General features: G+C 37.5%; 1 protein-coding gene across 1 annotated transcript in view; it reads left to right on the top strand.

Moving 5' to 3' along the window:
* itga5 (integrin, alpha 5 (fibronectin receptor, alpha polypeptide)) overlaps positions 1–26,261 on the top strand; it is a 63,282-nt gene extending 37,021 nt beyond the window's left edge. The window contains exons 16-30 of the mRNA XM_073875456.1: positions 191–246; positions 982–1,145; positions 1,552–1,683; positions 5,199–5,266; positions 8,784–8,931; positions 9,725–9,817; positions 12,263–12,342; positions 12,606–12,686; positions 12,783–12,888; positions 13,955–14,113; positions 16,387–16,494; positions 19,871–19,984; positions 21,548–21,649; positions 22,457–22,579; positions 24,062–26,261. Coding sequence (XP_073731557.1) covers positions 191–246; positions 982–1,145; positions 1,552–1,683; positions 5,199–5,266; positions 8,784–8,931; positions 9,725–9,817; positions 12,263–12,342; positions 12,606–12,686; positions 12,783–12,888; positions 13,955–14,113; positions 16,387–16,494; positions 19,871–19,984; positions 21,548–21,649; positions 22,457–22,579; positions 24,062–24,142 — 1,615 coding nt within the window. The 3' untranslated portion in view covers positions 24,143–26,261. The remainder of the gene's footprint in view (positions 1–190; positions 247–981; positions 1,146–1,551; positions 1,684–5,198; positions 5,267–8,783; positions 8,932–9,724; positions 9,818–12,262; positions 12,343–12,605; positions 12,687–12,782; positions 12,889–13,954; positions 14,114–16,386; positions 16,495–19,870; positions 19,985–21,547; positions 21,650–22,456; positions 22,580–24,061) is intronic.
* Positions 26,262–26,894: the final 633 nt, after the last annotated feature.

Here is a 26,894-nt window from a genome sequence, read left to right as displayed (position 1 = left end):
CCTCTCTCTCTATCTCTTTCTTTCTATCCATCCACCTCTCTATCTCCCTGTCCATCAATTTTCTTTCAAGCTTTTCAGCCTTACATTCATAGGGTTTGATAAACTCAGAGATGTTCTAAGAATCTGTCTTTAAAGGCTCATTGTAATAAATCTACTTCACTCATCATTTGTCTGTTTTTGCCTCTTTCAGTGTTAACCTGAGCTTCTGTCTCTCAGCCAATGGGAAGCACCTACCAAATAATCTCGGTAAGCCAGCAATACACATCTGCTCCTGCTTACCCACGTATAGGAGCTCCACCGAGAAGTTTGAATAGCGGTGCATAAAGGCAAAAGTCATTTTTTTGTGAATCTTACTTCATCACACACGGTTTGCTCATGAATGATGCCTCAGACCTTAAGCAGAGGCTTGCTACCCTTTATAATGAAGAGGGTCCCATTCTTGTCATTAAAAAAATTAGTTTACCTTTATAACCTAGACTATATTTAGTATATATATTTAGTGTCTCTTTTCCCCCATCTATATGCCTTTCTTGGTTCAAGCACAACATTTACAAAGTAATTGTTCAGTAATTACTTCCCTTTATTTACCCTGTGCTAATGATACTGCCATATGTTCGGTCATTAAAGGCCTGGACTATGTGTGAGGAATAACACCCGTTGCACTCGCTCACATAACTGAGCACAGGTGCCCAACACACATCTGACCGGTGCCCAAACGCATTTAAATTCCTTAAATACCTTCACAGCTTTTGATCAAACATGTTATAGCTTTTATTACAGACTTTCTGTTTGGGGGTTGGATAGTGATAAAATAAAAATGATTTAAGCATGTTCTGAGAAAGTGTACTGAAAAATGTAAATTCTGACCAGTAGGGTTTGAGATTTAGTGCTGTGTCAGCATAGCATGTATATGTTTGAAGCCAACGTAAAAGCACCATGCCATAAAAATAAACTATATCTGTGCATTGATGTTTGTTATAGAGTTTAACGTCGAAGTTCAGCTGGATCGTCTGAAGCAGCAGCAGAAGGGAGCCATACGGCGAGCTCTCTTTTTAGACACCCAACAACCCAGTTTGCAGAGGACATTAACTGTGCCAAATGGAGCCAGAGTCTGCAGTGACACCAAGATCTACCTGCGGGATGAGTTTAAGCTACTCCCTGCCCTCAAAACCACAGACAATGAATGCTAATCATCATTTTTAATGGTGCTTGCAAAGATAAAACATCCTTTAGACTTGTATTAAAGGTGAGATCTAGGCCATACTGGAGACTTAGGCTATTTTCCAAAACAGAAAAAAGTGCTTTTTCTTTCTCAAACGTTTAACTTTTATAGTGGAAAAAATTACGCAGTGCACCTTGAAACGAATTTTCCATTTAAAAGTGTTAAAATTGAGTTAGGATTAGTGAGATAAGTGATTCTGTCATCCAACAGAATGTGCGATTTTGGGCCAAAAATGCAGCATGGGATTAAAAGTGTCATATCGTCCTGCTTTGTGACCTTTCTCATAAACTCCCGTTCTGTTTTTCTTTGTTTTCCGAGTGTAGGATGAGAAGGAATTCAGGGATAAACTGTCTTCCATCTTCGTTGCTCTCAACTTCAGCCTGAACCCGCAGGCTGCGGCAGACGTGCACGGACTGCGGCCCATCCTCAACTACCAGACGGCAGAGCTCATCGAACAGAAAGTACGTACGGTGTCACAAATAACCCATAATGCCGTGCAACAAACAGACTGATATGTTAAAGGAAAACACCACCGTTTTTCAATATTTTACTATGTTCTTACCTCAATTTAAATTAATTACTACATGCCTATCTTTTTTCAATTCATGCACTTTTAATTTTTGTACAGCGCTTTGTGAATGTGTTAGCATTTAGCCTAGCCCCATTCATTCCTATGGCTCCAAACAAAAGTTTTATTTTGTGCCACCATATTTACTCATGTAACTATTCACTTTTTTTCCAGCTCCCCTAGAGTTAAAACCTTTTATTTTTAATATTTTTGAATCCATTCAGCCGATCTCCGAGTCTGGCAGTACCACTTTTAGCATAGCTTAGTATAATCCATTGAATCTGATTAGACCATTGGGATCGCGCTAAAAAATAACCAAAGAGTTTCGATATTTTTCCTCTTTAAAAATTAACTCTTGTGTAGTTGGTAACTTTCAATAGCAATGGACTATTTTCGGACACTGCGTAATATTATTGCGCCTGCTGCAGCCATGTTATGGCAGCAAAGTCCTTGATTATTACACCAGAATGAGAGTATAGTTCCTAGCCATATCTGCCTAGAAAATCACAACTTTTAATTTTCTGTCAGTCTTTGTACACGAGTTAACTACAGAAGAGTCAAGTTTTAAATAGGAAAAATTTTGAAACTCTTTGGTTATTTTTGAGCATGATGCTAATGGTCTAATCAGATTCAATGGATTATGCTAAGCTATGCTAAAAGTGGTAGCGCCAGACCAGACTATCGGCTGAATAGATTTCAAAACGGTAAAAATCAAATGTTTAACTCTAGAGGAGCTGAAAAATGAGCATATATAAAAAAAAGTATAGTGTCCCTTTAAATAGGGAAAACATGTGTTTGGTGGCTTATAAATTAATTCTTGTTTGGAGCCATAGGAATGAATGGGGCTTGGCTAAATGCTAACACATTCACATCGCGCTATACAAAGATTAAGTGCAGGCATTGAAAAAAGATAGTTATGTATTAATTTGTCTAAGTTGAGGTAAGAACATAGTGAAATATTGAAAAACGGTGGTGTTTTCCTTTAAGTGAAGTTGTGCTTTTTTTGTCTGTACGATATTTCACATTTTCAAACATCCGGGAGGCTCTCCAAATTGTCTGGGAAACCATTTGAGAGTAAAGGGAAATGTGAAGCGTGTACAATACAAGAACTTTTCACTGTCCCACCAGGAGCGTGCTGTGAAGATGTTTGCGTATGTACAGGGTTAATAAAGTTTATTCTTTCCAGGCATAGCCTTCGTAGGCCATGTGCCGTCTGTTTAGGTTTAGCTTTTTTTGTGGCAGTTTTCACTTGACAACGTGGGTTACTCTCACCATGTGCAAAAACTTTTTAATCAGAGGTCCTGGAAACGTTACAGATTCAGAAAAACTAACCTCTCATTTTTATCAAAGCTAAATTTTAGCTTATATGTGGTACGCATTAGCATAAGTATATAGATGTGGGTCCATAGGGGATTTAGATAGGCATGAAGAGCCAATGGCAGTGTTAAAAACAGCTGTGCAGAGTTCAGTACACCAAAGCCAACAAGTTTGGCAGATCATCACTGTTACGACCTGTTTTTATTTTGCGCACGTGCACATTTACTGCACAAAGGGGTCTCAAGTTTCATGATACGGCATATAATTTGCTATAAAACACAGCAAAAACAGCTCAACTGCGTTTGCAATGTGAAAAGTCATAGGGTTGATCCGAGAGAACACACATTCTGATTAAAGAAATGTGTGGTTTGAATACAACAAACACAAAATGTTGCAGGTGCATTGTATTATGAAGCATAGACATTTAACTTTTGGATCTCCTTACATGTTTATCCAAATCTGCTGTTTTGGAAAATACTCTGTAATGGTTTTATATTTTCTAACAGTTGCACATATGACCTCACATTAATTTCTCAGCTCGGGCCACAATGATCCTGTTTTCTCTGAGCGTCCCGATTCAGGCCTAGGGAGATGTGGCAAGTGCCCGCCGCCCTCATTGCTCATAATTAGAGCTTAAAGCAGACAGATTACAGGGAGGCCACTTTCCTCTTTCTAATCTCCTCAGTCTATTTCTTATCCTCATCGTCGCGCTGCGTCATCATCGCACATGTCGGAAACACATCGTCAGGAGGAAGTAATTAGCTGCGACACGACTTTCGCTTTTCCTATATGTTTGAATCCCCTCTCGCTCATTAATGCGACGTAAATATATCTGTGCATATGGAGAGTGGGGTGGTGTCGCGTGCAGGCAGCAAGCATGCGGTTTAGGGGTCGGATGTTTCTGATGTGGATGTTGGTGGTCGATACAGCTGGCTTATGGGTAGGCTACGACCCAACCTCATTATCCCTTAGAGACCGAACAAGTGCTATACGTTCGTAAAGGTTGCATACATCTGTTTCCAGGCTAAAAAAGACATTCAAAGATGTTTACTGATCCAGAATAGCCTGAGCCTTAGAGATGTGATGTTTCATTTGAGATGGCTTGCGCTGTGCGATAATGTACTACAGCTTCCGGTCAACACTTGACCTTATTGAACGGCCTGTTTGTAATACTGGACTCCATTGTCTGTTGTTTAAAAACACAGCATGCGTTACGAATGCATTGTTTGGATTTCTATTCGAAGCTTTAGTTGTTTGTAGTCTTTTTATTGGAATTTGTAAATAGATTGAATATTTTGAATATTTGTTTAGTGCGACATTCAAGCTTGTGAGAAGTGTTTTATAGATGCTTAAGTGTGACACCTGAATGTGATTTTACTAAATGAATATCAGAATTTGAAAGCCATGTCCTTTTGTCAGGGTTCCCACGGGTCCTTAAAATCCTTGAAATAATTCAAGGCCCTGGGCGTTTTCTGGAAAATAATCCATATTCTCTGTGTAGTGTAGGATAATATCATAAAAATCCTAAACTTTTTAAGCACACGTGCTAAACTGTTCGCTTTAAATGCTTATATCTTCTGTATGCGAATGTTGATTCATACCAAAATGCTTTTTTACATAGTTGTGTTTGACACATGAAAGCGTCTCGGGTTACGTATGTAACTGTTGTTCCCTGAGAAGGGAATGAGACGCTGCGTCTTCCTTGCCATACTTCCCGCGTCCCTGTAACGCCGTCGTTGGCAATATTTCAGATTAGTGATATACTTCCTGGCTCCTGTGTCACCTTGTCTTTGTCGTTAAGCCTCACCATTGGTTGAATTTGATATACACATTCGCACTTGGAGGCGTCCCCAAAGTGTCAATGCAGTGACGCAGCGCGAGTTCCCTCAAAAGGGAACTGTAACAATGTATCTTAAAAGGTAACACAATGTAGCCTTGCTCTCACTTGAAATGTATCCCCACATTTAGTCCTTGAATTTGAGGGTATTAGACCTGGAAAGTCCTTAAAAGGTCCTTGATTTTTAAGTTAACTAAGGTGTGGGAACCCTGTTTTGTCTGTTACTTACTTTTTCTGTCTCACTTTCATTGTAGGCCCAGATTTTATTGGACTGTGGAGAGGACAACATCTGTGTCCCTGACCTGAAACTCTCCGTGCACGGGTAAGATGATTAGCAAGGAATGCAAAAAAATGTACAAAAGCCTCAGGGGTGTAGTTTGCTTGTTGCAAAGTTTGCAGTAAAGTCACGTTTGTTAAACTATTGTAGGCAAAATAAAGAAAATTAAACTACTTAGATTAATTTATTTTAAGAGGCATACCTTTTAGTGTTTTTTAAGGTAAGGTTAGTGAAATTGTGCATAGCTATGCACGCCAGGAGAAAAACAGGAAAAAGAGCTATACAGCCCTGTTTTGTTTTTGGGAAAAGATGGCTAGATGAAAGAAAATTTGGGTGCTTTGAAATCCCTGCGGCCCCTTTTCCCTACAGTTACAATGCACTGCCCCATTTTGATTTGGGAAAACTGTTGGCTTTGTTTACGGATTTGTTTGCAAGTGTTGCTGTTTTACAACCAAAATAATCTGACTTCCAAAAACCTTTCAGATTTGTTGTGTTTGTCTTAGATCACATTTTTAGAAAGTGTTGTTAGACGTTATTTGCCTCGACAAATTGATTTGGATTATCTAGACTTCAAACAAGCAAAAGGAATAATTCTTGGATATTTACTGAGAAAATTCATCCAGACAGTTTTCTGGAGACACCTTGGCTGTTCTTTAGTTCCACTGTCAATATCTGCCAAAACGTGTGACCTACAACAATTCACTGTAAGGTCCTGATTAAGGAAACTATCCAAATGATCTTAGTTTTACGTCCATTTGTTTCAACACCATAAACTTTGTGCCAAATGAATTCCATGCGATCATAAGCAAATGTTAATTCTTTGTGAGCGTTCCAACATTTTGAATCTTAATATTGGCTGTTAAATAGCCATTGAATGCAAATCTCCATACAGTATAGGTCAACAGGAGGGGTTTGTCATCAAAATACATAGACCAGTATATTCCACATTCAACCGTGTGCCAGTGTTTGAAATCGACCCGCTCTGACTCTTCAGTGTGGCTTTACGGGGCCAGGCAATAATTGGAAGCGTCTGTGTGGCCCTCGCATGGAATTTCTCATTGTCGAAAGAAACGAAAAGGGTGGAGGGAACATGAAGGAAAAGAAAAAGGGAACTTTGTGGGCTGGGAGGTGTTATTCCACAGTATAAGTTGTTACATGTTAAACTTTATAGCTACAACATAAATCCGTTTTTAATAGGAAATAAGTATGTAAGTCATAAGGAAAAGCCTTTCTGTTGGGAATATCATGCTGGTGCATTTTGGGTAACATTTCGCCTGGGTATCAGCACATTTACATCCAGACAATTTCCTGTGCGTTGTGTTGCTTTAAAGTAAACTCCAAAACCACACACTTTTTAATTAATATTAATATTTATTTTTATTAAATGGTGCGATAGAATGTAAAACTGTATTTACATTAGCATAAATGAATAGTAAGTGTTCTGTACTGTTCATTAGCCTTAAACACGATTGTTTTCTCCTTATGTAAACCTTATGCATGCAAAAGACAGGCCAATCTTAACATAACACAGACTGTGACTTTACACTCATGATCTATGCCCCAACATTAAATTACACATTAAATTAAATGCAATGCTAAAAACAAAGTTTTGATGTTGAGTTAGCACTGTATGCTAGCGTTTAAGCAGAAGTTCTACTATTGACGTTACAATTACGTTTTGCACACACACAGAGCTACTGAAATGAGCTGCTCTGATAAACAGCCAATCAGAGCAGAGCTCATCATTATTATTCATGACTCTTTCAAATAAGTAGTACTAAGTAGTAATAGACCATTTCATTTTGGGGACAAATCCTAGGGTTTTAAATGGACATGTAAAACAGTCTCTGGATCATTTGTGCACTTAAAGGAATATTCCATTTTCTTAAAAGAAAAATCCAGATAATTTGCTCACCACCATGTCATCCAAAATGTTGATGTCTTTCTTTGTTCAGTCGAGAAGAAATAATGTTTTTTGCGGAAAACATTGCAGGATTTTTCTCATTTAAATGGACTTTAATGGACACCAACACTTAACACTTAACTCAACACATAACAGTTTTTTTCAACGGAGTTTCAAAGGACTATAAACGATCCCAAACGAGGCATAAGGGTCTTATCTAGCGAAACGATTGTCAATTTTGACAAGAAAAATAAAAAATATGCTCTTTTAAACCACAACTTTTCGTCTAGGTCCAGTCCAACGCGACCTAACGTAAATGCGTAGTGACGTAGGGAGGTCCCGTGTTACATATATAAAACGCAAATTTGCGGACCATTTTAAACAATAAACTGACACAAAGACATTAATTAGTATCATTCCCCATACAACAATGCGGAACGGTCCTTTTTCTCCACAGTTGTAAACACTGGGGCGGAGTTTCGCGTTCATCCTCTGTGACCTCTTGACGTCATGACGTATTGCGTGGGGTCACGTTGGCGCATCACGACCGGATCTAGACGAGCATATTTTGCATATTTTATTTTTCTTGTCAAAAATGACAATCGTTTCGCTAGATAAGACCCTTATGCCTCGTTTGGGATTGTTTATAGTCCTTTGAAACTCCGTTAAAAAAAACTGTTAAGTGTTGAGTTAAGTATTAAGTGTTGGGCTCTATTAAAGTCCATTAAAATGAGAAAAATCCTGCAATGTTTTCCTCAAAAAACATAATTTCTTCTCGACTGAACAAAGAAAGACATCAACATTTTGGATGACATGGTGGTGAGTAAATTATCAGATTTTTCTTTTAAGAAAATTGACTATTCCTTTAATAAAGTCGCAAACCTTCTATTTGGGTATCAGAGAACAATCTCAAATATTGTATCAATGGCACATTTAAAGATGCATTTTGTAACTTCTAGAAGGATCTCTTGACAGAAATGCATTATAATATACATAACTATATTATCAGTGGTGTATAAAGCCGTTTTCAGCTAAATACACAGCGGGATCCTTTACATTGGAGTCACCACAATATTTCTACAGTAGCCCTAAACAGACATTTTCTTAGACAATGACGTGTTTGTCCTGTGGTGGCTACTGTAGCTTCTCTATGCGTTTTGAAAGGGAGGGGTGAGCTATAGACAGAGCAATTTCTATTATAATGGTTATAGTTCAGTTCAGTGAATTTCAGATTTATGAAAATGGGATGTAACATACATGGAAAATTTAAAATTATATCATGAAATCTATGTTAGCATCACATACTGAAAAAATAAGTGAAATAGTGAAGTTTTTAAGCTTGTTGGGCCATTATATTAAAAGTTATATTAAAGGTGGGTGCATGTTTTTGAAAAACACTTTGGAAAAGGGAGTAGGGCTGAGTACCAAAACACACTTGTAGCCAATCAGCAGTAAGGGGCATGTCTACTAACTGGGGCTGGTCTATCAAAAGAAGGTCCAGATTCTTTTGGGGTAGGAGCGTGTTTGTTTAGGTGATTTCAAATGTCAACATTGGCTTTCAGAGGTCATGCACTCCGCCTTTAACATAATTTTCAAAACCCTAAGCTAATGTTAAAACCAATGTGAGATGTTCACAATTTTTTGCTTTGTGTTCTGCAGGGACAGGAAGGAAGTGTACATGGGTGATGACAACTCGCTGACACTAACTTTCAACGCAAAGAACGATGGAGGTGGAGCGTACGAAGCAGAGCTGTATGTGGTGTTGCCACCAGAGGCCGACTACATCGGAATTGGTCGCAATAATGAGGTGAGATTTGGACCTACATACTGGCCATTTAAGGAGCATTTCACCCGTGGAAACATTAATCTTTTAGTGCGTCATATTTGTAGTCGAAATGTAACATACATTTTGAATTTGGTGCCTATTTGACAGAGAAAAGGGGTGTTTGTAGTCTCACCCGTTCAACAAAGATATTGGACTTCCTTCTTTCAATGATGCAAAATTATGATTTTTACATCATTGAAAGAAGGAAGTGCAACACTGAAATCTGTATTTCTCCTGTCTCAGCGGCAACCGAGAAAATGATGCATGACCATTCAAAAACATGGCTGGGCCTCTAACTATACAAAGCTTAATGCAAATGGGTGAAGTGTCCCTTTAAATATAGGTGCTAGACCCTTTCTAGATCTTGTACACACTGTATGTTCAACATTATAACATTTGAGAGAAACATTTTTAGTTTACTTTAATAAAAACATGTATTTTTTAATTAATAATGAAAAAAGTCATGTGACCCTGTCTGTGACAAAGCTTTTTTGCGTTTTCTATATTAAGAACATTCTGTGAAAATAACCTTGATATCTTTAATATTGACTGAGTAAGGCCATGTCAAAGATGGAAATCGATGTGAAATGAATTATTAAAATCAAACTTTGATAGTCATTTTATAATTACATTGAGACCTTAAGCATGGGTTTCAGAGACAGGGTCAAATTTTGACTTGTAAGAGTCTAACCTTCAGCAGAGCAGGTGTTAGCAGGTTAGCATGTGTCAAGGGTTTGACATGATCTCACTTTGTGTTTGTGTGTTTTTTGGACAGAGTTTGACGCAGCTGACCTGCAGCTACGACACAGAAAATCAGACGCGTTATCTCAGCTGTGATCTGGGCAACCCCATGAAGTCAGGCACCAGCGTAAGAACCTTACACTTCTATACATCAAGAATAAAAGTTTTGCTATAAATTATTTTTTCACATTTTCTGTTTTAAATCCATATGACTCTTTAATAGTCACATTGCTTTAAGAAGCTCTGTTGGTGTTACTCCTGGACTTTTATTGCGATTTCATTTATTCACATTGTGCAAATCAAACATACGTTTTTGTCAAGTGCAGTCAATTCTTAAAAGTGACTAGCAGCTGGTCTCAGTTCAGCATAGGGTAGCATTTGACCAAATAAATTTTTATTAAAGGCGGGGTGCATGATTTTTGTAAAATGCTTTGGAACACACTTGTAGCCACACTTGTAGCCAATCAGCAGTAAGGGGCGTGCCTACTTACTGACATCATTGCCTGGGTTGCGTATAGAGACAGAGCGCAGTTATGCAAATTTGAAAACCACGCCCACTGGAGGGAAAACAATCCAACCATCTCCATTGACTTTGTATTGCGAGAGGCCGCCTCCTTGTCATTTCTGGCTTATAACAAAAACAGAATAATGCCTAAAAGCTGCCGTGTGACAATATGCACAGCTAACAAGCCAAAGAACCCAGAAATAAGTTTTAGTAGTACTATGAAAAGTTGCCTGTTTTCACTTTTGTGTCTTTAAATGCTCGTTTTTTGAGGTCGACAGCTTATAAAAACATATTTCTGTTTTTTTTTTGGCTTGTTAGCTGTACACCTTGTCATACAGCAATGTATTATTCTGTTTTTAAGTTTAATCTGTAAATAAGTTTTTAAGCTGTCGACCCCAAAAAACGAGCGTTTAAAGACACAAAAGTGTAAACAGCAACTTTTCATAGTACTCCTATTAGTAGAACTGCATCCACTAGGGGGAAACGTAGTCGGCGATCCACTTTTTTCTCCTTAAAGGCTGGGTTTTACGTCTCGACAGCTTATAAAAACCTATTTCTGGGTTCTTTGGCTTGTTAGCTGTACATATTGTCTCACAGCAGCTTTTAGGCATTATTATGTTTTTTGTTATAAGCCAGAAATGACAAGGAGGCGGCCTCTCGCAATACAAAGTCATTGGAGACGGTTGGATTGTTTTCCCCCCGGTGGGCGTGGTTTTCAGGGTATGACGCGCTGCGCTCTGTCTCTATGTGTGGGGTGGGTTTACCAAAAGAAGGGCCAGATTTTATTGGTTTAGGGGCATGTTTCTTTAGGTGATTTCAAATGTCAACATTGGCTTTCAGAGATCGTGCACCCCGCCTTTAATGTATCCAGTTACGCTGCATTCAAGACAAATAGAATTTAGGATATTTGCCACCTCGAAAATGGGAATAATGTCCAGATTAAGTGACATTAAACATAATAGGGTGGTTTCCTAGACAAGGTTTAGATTAATCCAGGACTAGGACATTTAAGTAGTTTTTACAAACATACCTTACAAAAAACAATACTGGTTGGCATCTTGAGGCAAAACAATGGCACCGATATATGTTTAGATATGTCAGTACAATGTGTTTTTAAATAAAGGCAGCTCAAATATGCATTTTGGCCTGGGACTCGGATAAGCCCCATTAAGTAACATTTAAAGTGTTTAGTAACATTAAACAAGCACCATTCCAGTCATTATTTCCGTGTTAAATTGGAAAATCCTAAATCTGAGTTGTCTGGAACGCAGCATTAGTCATGTAACCGGTGTTAGTCAGTTTGTGCTATTTAGCGGGCTTGTTGGGTGCTGTGTTGGATCATGGATCAGGAAGTCCTATCAGCGACACAGGAAGTCACTTTGGCATGTCCTGCTTCACAAAGTGGAGTTTCCCTTTCCAAAATGCCACTGTGTGTGATTTGTAGATCTTTGTGTGCATTTGGTGACCAACAATTAAATATATGAACTCTTAGTATGGGTTTCCAGACACAACTGTTTTAGTGAGTCATTAGTTTAAAGTCATTTTATTATTAAGTCACTATTTTTGGGTTCCAGGACCACCGCAGAGGTTCCTCGTAACGGTGAGGAATAGTATCTTATACAATGAGAAATTTTGAAATCACACACACGCAAGAACGGGCGCCCACACACAAACTCTCACACATGGATTGAGGGAAAATAAGAGGCGTCTTGTTGCAAGTTTGCACGTGTGCGTGCGGTTGGAGCATAAAACCTCAATTATTTAAGGGAGCCGGGAACTCCCATGTACTCTCTCCAGTCGGTGTATTAGGTGTTCAGCATTTTTCTTAATAGCGTGCATGCTTACATGACATCATTGTGATGAATGAGAGAAGATGCATTGGCTCTCGGTCAGTTTTCCACTTGTGTTTTGGACAGAACACAGGAAGGAAACCTTTTTCCGACATCCGTTATGTTGTTATAACAGTGCATTCTGGGTGAATTGTATGTAAAAAGGGCTACTGTAAAAAGATTATATTATTAAAATGAATTAAAATTGATTTTAATAATTTTTTGTTTTTATTTAAAGTTATGGGCCGGCCTGCGTTTCACATTACCTCGTCTGAAGGACACACATAAATTTGTGCAATTTGACCTGCAAATTCGCTGGTATGAAGTTTTATGCATTTCAGTATTATCATACAATACAAATGTGATCCTGCCTACGAAAACCCATCTGAAGTCTTTTTATTTGTGTTTTCTACATAAACAAGGTTATGTCATGTCAAAGATTAAAATTAATTAATGAAATCAACTTATAAGACTTCAGTCTGGATTTCATAGACCGGGTCAAATATATGACAACAGATTTATGTATGCCTAGATCACAATGTCAAGTGTAAGAACCTTACCGTTTTTAACTCCATTTACAGTAAAAATGAAAATAACTCCCAAAGCGAAGTCGTTCCCTACAAATTGGAGGTGGTGGTCCAGTCTGATGTTATTTTACAGGGGTGAGTTAAGTTCACATGCAGAATTGATTTCCCATTTATTTTTCTTTCTTCCCATACCTTCTTGTTTTACCTTTTTCTCTTTATCTCCTTTTACAGTGTCTCCCGACCAGACAAGGTCATCTTCCCCCCTCCGAACTGGAAGTTTGCCAAGAATTTGATGGTGGAACAGGATGTCGGACCCTCCGTCCAGCACACTTACGAGGTAGAGACTTCTTCCCGATCTTTCAAGGGAACTCATCGTTTTTGTTTATGGGACAGATGCGTTGTACTTCTGCAGACGAGTCACGGAAACACTCGCACACGGTTGTCATGGAGATTCTAATTTCTCCAGCAGTAATGCAGATGTCCTGAAATAGTACAAAAGGCAGTGTCTCGCAGACTTTTCGGCATGTGGCCCACCCTGCGTATGGTGCATCCCTTCGTGGCCCCCAAAAGAAAATGCATGACATAAAACTTTGAATCAAACAAAACAAATTTAATGATACAATATAGTGCTGTTGGTTATTAGCCTTATTTTTCTGATGTTTAATTATAAACTAAACGGACTGTAAGTAGGATTTTAAATGTTTTATTGATCAAAATCAATGTCTTTATTCATAAATATGTTCTCGTTGGTGTCAAATGACCTCTGCCAATGATCTGACTTTTCTTTGTAAGCTTAGAATTTCTTTTCTTTACTTGCATTGAACGGGTAAGTCCAAGGAGGCTTCCATGTCGTTCTGTCGTATTGATAAACTATAATAGCAGAGAGGGACAAAAAGCACTAGCCTATCAACGCGTTTTCATTCAGATCACGTGAACCAGCTGAATAGGACACGGAGATCAATGAGTTCATAACAGCTACCGTAGTTGCAACACGCATTTGTAAAAGCGAGGCGCTAGAGAGCACTATTCGTTTGAATGCAAAATACAATTTCACCACTAGATGGGGGTAAATCCTACTTACTGTCCCTTTAATGTATTTTATCAAACTGGGCCCCACTGGCACCATGAAGTTAAGTTAGTATTTTCATATTTGCATACTTTCCAACACTGGATTTTATTTCATTTTACTGTAAGATATATACTTACAACTGTGTAACTGAGACAAATCAAAATTTTGTATCATTGGTGACCACCTAAGAGTATAGCAGTTAAATTGGTTAAACAATATAATCCAGTAAATTCCCGTCTAAGTAATCATTAAAATAACTAAGTAGCGACATTGGAGCATTGTGGTTCAGAGAGTTTATGACCAAACTGTCTTTCTCTGACTTTATCTGTCTCAGTTGGTGAACAACGGGCCGAGTCGCATCAGTCACACTGTACTGCAGTTGAAATGCCCCATGAAGCTTCAAAGTAACCGGTTCATTTATCCGCTGGAGGTCACGACTGAGGGTCCTGTTAACTGCACCACCCACAACATAGTCAACCCCTTGAACCTCAAGGTAAGAGCTTTGGGTTAACCACAGGGCAGAGATTCAATCTGTCGCAGTAATTAAGAGAGGGTTTGAGTTCTGTGATTATGTGCTTGACTTTGATCTCTCCGGATTTTTTTAAAGCCGTGTATGGGTGAATCTCACAAAACCTAAACATAAGAGTTATTTTATTATTTGTTTTTAGGATGATTTGGATTTTTTTGCATGACAATTTGGACATTTTCCCAAAATGTGATAAAATAGACCAAATGCAAAATATATTTTTTCCCTTCATACATGTTGTTTATTTTGCTGTGAAATATGGACGCCTTCTGAGGAGTATGTTGATACATTATACACATACTGTAAACCATACATGCGTTAACACACAGTAGAGAACAGATGTCCATCAACACACATCAGAGGCTCATAAATGGAACGGATCTGTTGATGAGTTCTTTAAATTTGAACCCAATGGACATCCACTGTCGGTCACGCCCAATATGTCCCATACAGTCATGCATATGCCAAACACATGCACGTGATATATGCACACCACCACCATACCGTCTTTACTTCAGCCCCACCCAAAAACATTAAGAAGTCTTTGATCCTCCTGCAGTTCTATCATCTCAATCTGTTTCCTTTCATGTGCCACTGCTATCTATGTAAACACAGCCATCAAGTCATCTGAATCATATATCTCTGCTCATTTCTCTACCTCCCTCTACAGGCACAGGGAAGACCTGAATAGTGTGGAACAAGCATTATAAATTACTTATTTAAAGTATATATATATATATATATATATATATATATATATATATATATATATATATATATATATATATATATATATATATATATATAAAAATAAATAAATAAATAAATAAATAAATAAATAAATAAATAAATAAATATATATATATATATATATATATATATATATATATATATATATATATATATATATATATATATATATATATATATATATATATATATATATATATATATATATATATATATATATATATATATATATATATATATACACATACACATACACATACACATACACATACACATACACATACACATACACATACACATACACATATACATATACATATACATACAAATAAATAAATAAATAAATAAATAAATAAATATATATATATATATATATATATATATATATATATATATATATATATATATATATATATATATATATATATATATATATATATATATATATATATATATATATATAAAATAAATAACAATATTATTATTAACTATTATTATTATTATTATTATTATTATTATTATTGTCATTCTTATTATTATATTATATTATGTTATATAAATATAAATATATAAATATATATACATAATAAAATAAATAACAATAACTATTATTATTATTATTATTATTATTATCCTTTTGCATTGTTTTACAGAAGCTTTTCATGAAAATAAGAAAACATTTGTGAAAAAATGTAATGGTACATACCCAGAGCCCCCTTACACTTACATGAACTTCTACATGGCTTCTGATGATAAAATGTAGGTGCATAAATCAACAACTTCAGGAAAAAAAATTGTTTTTGTGGCCAAACAAACTTAAACACAAACAATTTTTTACCATTTCACAAGAAATATCTAAAAGCTATAATGGTTGCAACAACATTTCCTTAGGGCAGTGGTTCTGAAACTGGGGGAGGGGGGCACAAGATGGCGCCAGGGGGGCCCCAGTTTTATGAAATTTTATAAAATAATTTAATTTATCATAATTTCTGTGTTATTAAAAATAAGGAAAAAGACGGCTACTAACCAACAGCACTACATTAAATCATTTTATTTTTTAGGTCATAATTTATCTTTGGGGGCACAAAGGGATACCCCCTACATAAGAGAGGGTGCATGATGAAAAGTTTGAGAACCACTGCCTTGGGGTCATCATGTACTTCTGCGGCTGTTTACGAGACATGTCCTCTAATGTGGATGCTCTATAACCGAAAAAATGATGTAACATCTGGGATTTGGCTGAAATCCATTTAAAATGCTTGTTTGTTATGTTTGCTGTGTTGTTAAGGATGCGTTTTTTTTGGTGTATGGAGAAATAGACCAAAATTCAAGTGTTACGAAATACCCCATGTGTCCCATGCGGCACGGACTTCCTATTGAGCTCAAGCTGAGTCAGAGGGCGTCAGTACAGACTGAAATGGGTGGTACATTTCAATTTAATGATGTTCTTTTTCTTTTCCTCTTTTATTTCTCTTTCTCTCTCCATATAGCTCCAGCAGTCCTCAACCGAGCAGCCTCCCTTACGAGACGGGACGCACGAACATCACATCGAGAAGAGGGAAACGCACAAGGGCGAACTGTCTCAACTGACCAATCTGGTGAGCTTCATTGAATGTAAACAAAAAAAAAACACAGAAAGTGAACAAGCACTTTACCTCGACAGCATTGCTATATAATACGTATGGATAAGTTTGATGCAATGCATTGTGGGTTTGTATCAAACGGTGTGACGAACGTTAAACAAACAAATCGACTGCATCGTTCTCATGGCCTCAGAAGTCACATGACCTTTCTGTCAGTGGTGTACTAACTCTAAAGGTCAAGTCCTACAGGGTCAAAGACTGATTAACTGCCATGAAGATTGATTTGCTAGGTCAGTTTTGGGTACGTGACTGCGTGTTTATGTACGCATGTGATACAGCATTAATGACCTCATTACTCGTCAAACTGACGGCCCTGCCGAAACGTCCTCGCTCTACCCTTTAATTTTCAATTCTTCTCTGCGTCATTAACCGGAGTAGACTGCGATCTCTCTTAGACAGCGGGCAATTGTGTAGCCCAGGTGCAGGTAGCTCTTATCCTTGCTCTGTACTTGTGCCATGAAAAGAGGGCTTTGTCCCAAAAGCCTGTTGGGCTCAATAGCCCTCGTTTATCACACCTGGCTCGCTGACGTCTCGCCTGGGTTATTTATTTCTCCATCCTGCTCCGTTTTGGTCATTTAGGTGAGGTCCAGCAAACGTTTTGTCAGTGATCTTTGGAGATATGTAACTGTTAGAGTTTACTGTGATATTTACAGGGGTGATTATATAATTGCCGGTACATTTGGTGTCCAAAGTCCGAAAACTTTTTTCAGTTCTGTTACATGCTGTCAACACTGTTACTCTACCTTGGTAACAGAGTTGACACTCCCATATTTAGACAACAGGAAATCATGATTTTCAGCTATATAAGACACTTTTTTACAGAAAGTATACTATTATTATGGCTTGTAACATCTTGAGATCCATGACAATGAGTACCAAACAATTAAAAACCATTTTGGAAAAAAAGAATGACTTTGGACACCAAACAGGACCTCTTTTAGGAACTCCCCATCTCTCAGATGCTCAGAAAGGCCACCTTTACAGACCACATGGTTATTAACCAAAACCAGTATTTAGGGCTGCCTAATGATTAGTCACGACTATTCTTTGGCAGAATAAAAGTTTTTGTTTACAATTAATTATACACAGTACATAATAAATATATAAATATATATAAATACAAACACATGTATGTATAATTTTAAGGAAAAATATATTGATATAATAAATATTTATATATAATATATATTATATGTAAATTTACAAATGTTTAGATACATGCAAATATTTCATGTCTGTGCATTTATATATACATAAATATTATACACACAACACACACATTTAATATGTGAATTTTTTTTTATTCTGCATTAGTCGTGATTAATTGTTACCGTGGGTTCAAAATCGGCTTAGTTTGCCACTTAAACATTTACTGTGGGTTTACACCAGATGCGAGTTCAACGATTTGCGCAAGTAGATTACATACAAAATCAATGCAAAGCCGCGATCAGACGCATCCTCGCGCGGGGCGATGCGAATGACGCGATATGGGCGGCGCATTTGCCATGAAAACACACGCTATTCGTCTCAAACGCGTCTTCGCCCAAGTTGAAAATTTTCAACTCGAGCGAAAAATTCGGTTGACACGAAGTTAAATCCTGCGAGTAATCTAGAGCAAGCAACGCGATGCGTTTGCATGCTTTGCGTTTGGTGTAAACCCACAGTTAGAGTTTACTCGCTTCATTTGCGCGTGAAATTTTAGTCATCGAGACATTCGCTCGGAAATTCACGTCATGGGAGGGGCTTCTGCGACTCTGCTCACTTCCTGTAATCGTGTTACTACTAGAGCAAGCTCCTGATTGGTTAACGCGGCGCATTTTTCAACTCACGGTTTACACGCCTCACGGTACATTCACACGGGGCGTAAACGTAAACCCTAAACGGAAGGCTTGTCTGAAGCGTGGCCAACAGCCAATCACAGTGGCCGCAACCTATGCTCCGGTCTTCCATAAACGTAATTGGCTGACTCTGCCTAGGTTATTTGCATAAGGCGATCTGATTGGCTGACGCACGCGTTGCCGCTTGCAAAGTTGAGAAATGTTCAACTTCTGTCATGAGCAACGGCACTGATGCGCCGCCGACAGATCCACAATTCAGTTTGGCAACGCATGACGTCACCCATTACAAGTAAATGGGAAGCGTTACCGCTTACGCCCCATGTGAATGCACCGCAGCATTAGGCAGCTTTAGCATTATCATTAACTATTATGACTGTTTGTGGTTAAAGTAATGTGGTAAACGACAATTCCTATAGTAAGATATTTCGAGGAAAGCTTTGTCCTTATTTTCAGGTTTCTTTTCTCTAAAAACTGTTGGATTGTTACAACCAGTGTTTGGATAAAATATGCATAAACCCAAATGCTGGTTTATATTAACACAGTAAATGTCCATATGTGACCCAACAATGGGTTGAAATAACCCAGCAGAAATTAATTTAAACACAATGGCTGGCTTTGTCTATATTTTACCCAACCATGGCTTGCAAACAACCCAGTATCTAGTTGAGGAGGTTCATGTTTATGTGCTTTTGGGCATTATTGAATCCAGCACTGAAGAAAGCAAACTAGTTCTCATGTCCAATCCCAGTCCATGATGTTCCTTAATAGCTTCAAACCTCTAGAAGAAGGCACACGCAGTGGTCATCTACAATGATCTGTGACTATTCTTTCATCAGCCTAATGAACCGAACAACACATTACAGGGATGTGATGATGACGCTATTGTACATCTCGTAAAAACCACAGAGTTCAATGTTATTGCGTTGGAGGGTTGGAATTTTGGCTTTAGGCGACTCTAAGCAGAAGTTTACAGTCCTGTGACTCAAGCAGTCAATTCCCACTAATTTAAAGCAGTCGATGCATTAGACTCCAACATTAGGCTCTTTGTCACTGCTTTTGGCTCACGATGCTGACATCCGTCTCATGGTTTCATCTCTTCATCCGGATTTGCATTTGTCTTTGTTTTAAGCGACTTAAAGCTGTGCCTTTTATTTATTTCTGCCAAGCCAATTCAATGAACATTGTTTGTTCTGAATCTATTGTTTGTTTAAATCGTTTCTGACCTTCTATTGTGTTTGTTTATTAAAATCACTGCTGGCATGAAGTTTTGGCAGAAATGCAAATAATAAGGCTATATAAAGTGGTTTTGTAAACCTCATTGTGCCATTTGTGTAAACCGTTGATTTCCAACCTTGGGTACAGGTTCCAGGAGTTTCTAAAAATGAGTTTATTGTACTTCATTGAACTTATAAAATAGAAAGGGGTATAAAAGATTTTTGTTTGGCACTACTTCATGGGTACTTAACTGTTTTTCTATTTCTTTGATGTTTTAGTCTTGCTCCAGCGTGGATTGCTGGACTTTAACGTGTAACGTCGGCCTGTTGGAGCGAGGTACAAGTGCCATACTGCATGTTCGCTCACGGATCTGGGCTGAAACATTTATGGAGGTATGAAGGCTGACATATCTGTTTCTACTGATAATACACAATAATACTTTTTTCATGTTAAAGTGCTATAATTGGGTCACCAGTGCTTCTATCAACCTAGAGAATGTGAAAAAGATCAACCCAGTAACTTAGTTTTGGTAAACCATTCTCTGCAAGCATGTGAAAAAATAGGAAATTTGGCTCCCCTTGGGATGTCAGAACCGTCCCTTAATCTGCACTATCCAACCACAGCACTGCTAGCTCATTTGCATTTTAAAGGACACACACAAAAACGGCACATTTTTGTCACACCTACAAAGTGGAAATTTTTATCTATATGATATTTTGAGCTATAACTTCACATACGTACTCTGGGGACACCAAAGATTTATTTGACACATTCAAAAAGTCTTGTGAAATGTCCCATTTAAAACAACTTGGTTTTGCAAATCAATTTAACTTACTATTTTAAGTTTTGACTTGTGATAATAACTTATAAAAACAAGTTGAAATTGTTTAACTTTTTTTTACAGTGCAATAGCTGCCAAAGCCATTTTTTGGGGCGATTGTGCTTTAAAAAGCTTTTATTTCAGACTCCTAAACCTCAAATAAGAGCTATTTATAAATAGCTCACTTTATATAACACTGAAATTATAAAGTCTGTTTATGATCATATTGATTTAGAGTTTTTTTCCTGGCAAGGTCACCTTGTTTTAGGAAGTCGTCCTTGTTGAAGAAAGTCAGATGACGTCTCCAAACAAGAGTCTTTGAAAGATGCCTTACATGCTCTCTAGTTTAAGCCAATATAAAGATTATAAGTGAGTGCATTGAAAATACATTACCAGGCGATTCTGAGAGCTCAGCAGATTGGAATTTTAGAAGGCCAAAGTGAGAGAGCCAAAGACAGCTGAAACATTGAGGTTTAGTGAGGCAATACTGCCCCCAACTGACCATAGATGGGATTGACATAGAAAAATATATTTAATTAACTTGATCTGACCACAAACCACACCGCTGATCTACTCGCCTCCCATCATTGTGATGTCCAGCTGATGTCTGCCCAGTGACCACTGACCACCTCCCTTACATTTTTTTATTCTTATAAAATTTTATGTTAAACTACTTAATAGTAGCATTTTTAATATAAAGTATTTTTGGCTACTGGATCCCATAAGTTTGCCCAGCGACAACCAACCGCTTAAATTTTTTTTCCAATTTTTTTATAATATAGTATTTAATATATAGTATATTTTCTATAGATTCAGCTATGTCTGTCTCTCTCTCTTTCTGGGTTTTTTTCTCCCTAGGACTTTTTTCCCACAGGGTTTTTCAACCCCTTGGGAGTCAGCTGACATTGGCTTAACTTAGAACTGCCTTCTATACGTTACATTATTACTCCGCTCACTAGTACAGTTTAATCTTAGACGCTGTACTTTGCTACTTTTGTTGTTCTCTGATTTTTCTGCGTTTTTTCTTGTTTTATTAATGTAAAAAGTATGCTTTGGAACAATTAAACAATTGTGAAAGCGCTATATAAAAAATATAAATAAATGATCAAATGTGTCATCTTGTGCTTTTATGGAGAATCCACACAAGAGCTTTATTCTGGAGTGTCTTGCTAGTTACAAAGTTGAAAAGATGCCTTATGCTATTTTGCCCAAGGAGAATCCAAGCGGTGCCAAAAAGGTAAACTTCATACAATTGTTTTTTGTCCATTTTTATTATGCTTTAATAAAATATACAGAACAATGCAATAAATGGAAAATAGTACACAATATCGTGGGTTACATTACGTAAACATAAATATAAAGAAAGTTAAACTATAGCTTAAAGAATTGACACAATTGTAGAGTTTTACAAGCAACAGTGTTTTTTTAGTTCCTTAAGAAAATAAAATATATATCAAGATCTTTCTTAAAGATGAAAAAATAAGGAGTTTTCTTTGAGAATTTGCATTTGTGAATATAAAATTTAGCAAGGAGAAGCAGCAAGTTAAGAATACATTTAAAGTGATAGGGGTCTAATCTCATAGTTTCACCAAAGAACACAATTTTTGGTTTAAACAGAAATTTACAGAAAGATTTCTTTTAACAAAATTTGAAAAGTCAACCCAAAATATTTTGCAGTATATACATTCCCAAAATAAATGAAGGATTGTTTCATCAGCCTGATGACAAAAGGTGCACAAGGGGGAAATATTATTATTTAATTTAGCAAAGTTATAATTAACTGGGTAGCAATTGTGAATAATTTTAAAAGAAATCTCAACAACTTTATTAGGTAAAAATATTTTTTTTCTCAAGGAGCCAGAAATCTTCACATACTATATCATCAAATTTGTTAGATTAACTACTAAAAGGATTTTGATCAACAAATAGATTATAAATGAAGAGCATAATACAATTGTTTTCTTAACCAAGAATCAATTGATATGATTTCAGATATATAGTTTAGCCATTATTAATTCAAATAATCCACTCTTTCTTTCTGTAGATGGTCACTCCCGTGGTCTGGAACAAAGTAAGCAGTACGTATGCGGTACCTCTCTGGATCATCATTCTGGCTATTCTTGCCGGTCTTCTACTGCTTGCCCTGCTCATTTATGTCCTTTACAAGGTGGGTGATGGCATTTTGTTTACAGTTAGTTTATGAGTTAACTAACCAAACTAAGGGGCTGTCACACGACAATGTTTTCAACGGCAAAGGGGAGTTTTTGTCTTTGTCAAAGTTTTGGTGATGCACAGCAAAATCACCAGTGTTAAATCTACACTGCAGACCTGGTGGTACCCATATATACACCAGGAGTGTACATTTAACACTGGTGATTTGCTGCGTGGGTTTCAAAGTGTACGTTTTTGTAAATGACACCTTGTCGTCTCAATGTAATCTACGTAAATGTGAATCTGGGATAACGGTGATGTAATGTGCGTGTGTTGATTCAGTTTATTACACAGGGCTGTTGAATGCTTTATTTTGATTGGTTGAGAAATGTTCCACGGGTATGCATTATTTTTCGATAAACGCACACCGGGACCTCCGGTCCTTTGAATTATTTAAAAATAATGCCCACCCGTTTCGCGTCATGCCACATTACCATCTTACCCTACCGTCACATATAGCTACAAAAGTGAGCGACACTGAGTGACACGCACTCGGTTGATGGGCGTTCCTTGGCTAGTATCTAAAAGCCGTATCACAAGTCACTTTAGAGGTATTGTTAAGTTACAAGAACGATGTTTTAAAAGTATTTATTTCTCGATAAAAGTAACAAAATATATGAGATAAAATGCCAAACTTATCAGATATATACAGAAATACGCATTTTCCGCCATCTTCAATTTTATTTCTTCGATTCGGCAATAGACCTACGTCACGCTGCCCCCGATTGGCAGTCGCTTTGTCGCATCGCTCAGCATTTGCAAAAAATAGCCTTCTTGTCTATTTTGGCTCCACCTTGCAGTGGCGAGCTTGTTGCTTGTCACTGGCAAACGGCCACTCCCATTGAAAATTAACGGTAGCCTGTCGCTCTGTCTCTTGTAGCTAATGTGACTGGGGCTAGGTGTGCATTGTTTTCGAAAAATTCAGTGGCCCGTCGTCAATTATTTCCTACCTATAGCATGCCTGAGTATAACCAAAACAACAATGGCAGGCTACAGGACTTTTTGTGCTGCTTTTTGTGCTGTTTGTGCTGCTCACCACAGTTTATTAATGCTTCTCCAACAGTTTTTACAATTTTGGTGTTTTATAGTCCAGGGTCACTTTTGCGATCTTGATTGTTTGTATTTATTGCTCTGTATAAGAATGCATTTGCACGCATGCACGTAGTGTTTCTTTACAAAGTAATATCGCCATCTACTGGCCAGGCACGCATAATACAGCATTTTTTGTCGTCTTTAGGGATCCATAAATGCAACATTTTGTAACATTTTGGTAAAAACGCAACAGAAAACCTTTTCGCGTGTACTAAATGGGTGTCGTGTAACTGTACCTTTACTTATATATATTTTTTGTAAACTCATGTTTATCCTTCGCTTTGCAATTTCTTATACTTGGGTTTATTCCTAAACTCATTCTTCTCTCTTTCTTGTAATCCCGTAGCTCGGCTTCTTCAAGAGAACTCCTTACGGCACTGCTATGGAAAAGGCCCAGCTCAAACCTCAAGCCACCTCCGAGGCCTAAACTAAACAAGAAAGCATTCAGAGAACAAATACCAAAGAATGTTCTTAACCAGAGGCCATCAAAAGACAAGGTTCATTGCTGTTTAAAACAACATAGACTAGACTGCAGTAGAGAAAAGATGGAGAAAAGATCACTGGATCTTCACCGTACTGCACTAGACGATGAGACCCGAAAGACTTAAAGCCAAATGAATGTTGACACACGTGTTTATTTTATTTTTCTTGCTGTGGGTTTCGATTTTTAACCACCACTTATAGCCTAACAACTCGCAAACAGTTTGGGTTAATCTTAACCAAAGCTCAGGATCAGTTGCCTTAATAAAAAAGAGCAGCAACCAATGAGAGTCTCTCTTACAGATTCTGCCCTAGACTGACACTCGACTGCACTAATACTGATTTTTAATTTTCACTTAGTTTTAGTCCGCTTTAGTCCCTTGCAGTGTACACATCATTACCAAAACGCCAAAGACTTTGACACGTTTTTTGTTGTGTTTGAACGTGAGAATGAGGTATGATACCTCACCATGGACCCTCATCTCCATTTTCCTGCTGTTTTAGTTTTTTTTTAAACAAAGACATTGTAAATGTTTTATGTTTTGTGTGATTTCTGATGGAAAGTTTATAAGCAAAGGTTTTCATTAAGAATGAGATGTTTTCAGCTCAGTCACCTCTTACCAAAAAAAGTTGGTTTCGGTCTCAGGTGATACCGTGGCACACAGGTCCAATGCCATGCGTTTCCATGGAAACATTGTAAGGATCCTTAACAAAAGGTGCTCATAACGCCGATCCCTGCTGACTGTCAACTGTTTCTGTTACCTTACTAAGTTATTAGTAACAAGCAGTAGCGTTGCCTTAGTAGTCATCTGGGACACAACTGGATCCACATCGAGCCTGTGAAACCTCGCAAATGCCTTGAAGCAGAGCTGTGCTTTGCCATTACACTAATAGACTCTTTGGGCCAAAGAGCGTTGGGAGCCTATTTCTTCCCACGTGGACCTCTCGGTCGTCCCTTTGAATTTCTGTGGATGAACGCGGAGAGCCACCGTGGACTTGGAACGAGATTTCCGCAAAGTCTGTGCACATGCAGGTCACTGCATTTACATACACGCAACGGACTAAACGCATACTCGTTCCGAGGTGGCAGTAACTCATCCAGGGACTGAATGTTGAAATACACTTGTATAGTTCTTGTTTTGTCTATACTGTATGTTTGTGTCAGCTTGTGGGGCACCACAGTCGAAATGCCTTTGTACTTCATGGTGCTAAAGTGGCCAAACTAGATAGGGAGCAACGGCAATCACCTATCATGAAATTCTTGTCTCTGCAAGCCACTTGGAAAGGGAAAGCGGTTCCAAGTGTGGAATGTGTAGGACGTTGTATGGAAGTGCAATATTGTTGTTTTATCTATTCATTTAAAAAAAGAAATTGTTGTGTGTATTAATACTTTATTTTACTAAGGTTCTCAAAAATGCAAATTTAAAGACAACACCCAGTTTGAGGGTTGAAATTAGCCCAGATGGTAGGATAATTATAAAACAGTATAATACTGGAGTGTTTTTTTTTCTCTCAGAAATACAAAAATATTGCATTTTGGGGGGAAAAGATTTTTTTTTTGTATGATTGTGAATATTACGAATATGATTGTGGCATAAAAATATAGTGATTGGTCACAAGCAAAATCTCTTGTCACTGATTTTGGCTGTCGTGTGCCTTCAAGAGAGTTTATTTTACTGGGACGCTCACAGATTAAAGCCGTATAATGGCACAAAACCAACAAACACAGACACCACTCGATACCTTAGTGATGTTTTTTTGATATTTTAAATCTCTTATGTACATTTTCCAAAACATTATTTATTCCTCCAAAAATTTAACTGATTTTTGCATTTAAGCAGGAGGGTAACACTGGGTATGTCTTTTTATTTCTATCCTATAAAACTGCCCCAAATTCCTTTTTTTTTTTTTTTTTTTTGAGTTGTAAATATGTGTGGTGAGGAGATTATTGTAATTTTCGGATGATTTCACACGGTATTTCATCACCCCATATTGGGGAGAAACAGAGGGATGTTCAAGTAATTATTTGTATTTACAGTTTGCATTTTAAAATAAATCTTTTTTTTTACAAATTCTTTGTTGTTGTTACTCTGATATGTTGTTTAGGGTTCCCACACCTAGTTAACTTCAAATTCAAGGACTTTCCAGGTCCAATACCCTCAAATTCAAGGACTAAATGTGGGGACACATTTCAATTGCGAGCAAGGTTACATCGTGTTACCTTTAAAGATACATTGTTACAGTTCTCTTTCGAGGGAACTCGCGCTGCGTCAATGCGGTGACACTTTGGGGACGCCTCCAGGGTGTGTATAGTGTGGGTCTGAGTGTGTATATCAAATTCAACCAATGGTGAGGCTTAACGACAAAGACAGGGTGACGCGGGAGCCAGGAAGTATATTGCTATCTGAAATATTGCCAAAGACGGCGTTACAGGGACGCAGGAAGTATGGCAAGAGACGCAGCGTCTCGTTCCCTTCTCAGGAAACAACAGTTACATACGTAACCCAAAGCGTTTTCTTGTGTCAAACACAAGTATGCAAAAAAGCATTTTGGTATGAGTCAACATTTGCATACAGAAGAAATAAGCATTTAAAGCGAACAGTTTGGCATGTGTGCTTAAAAAGTTTACAATTTTAATGATATTATCCTACACTACACAGGGAACATGTATGTATGTATGTATATTTTCAAAAGCTTCC

Source organism: Misgurnus anguillicaudatus, chromosome 13 (assembly GCF_027580225.2).
Source record: "Misgurnus anguillicaudatus chromosome 13, ASM2758022v2, whole genome shotgun sequence".
NCBI classification, from domain to species: domain Eukaryota; kingdom Metazoa; phylum Chordata; class Actinopteri; order Cypriniformes; family Cobitidae; genus Misgurnus; species Misgurnus anguillicaudatus.
The sequence above is the reverse complement of the archived record's forward strand: the minus strand, read 5'-3'. Positions and strand labels throughout refer to the sequence as shown.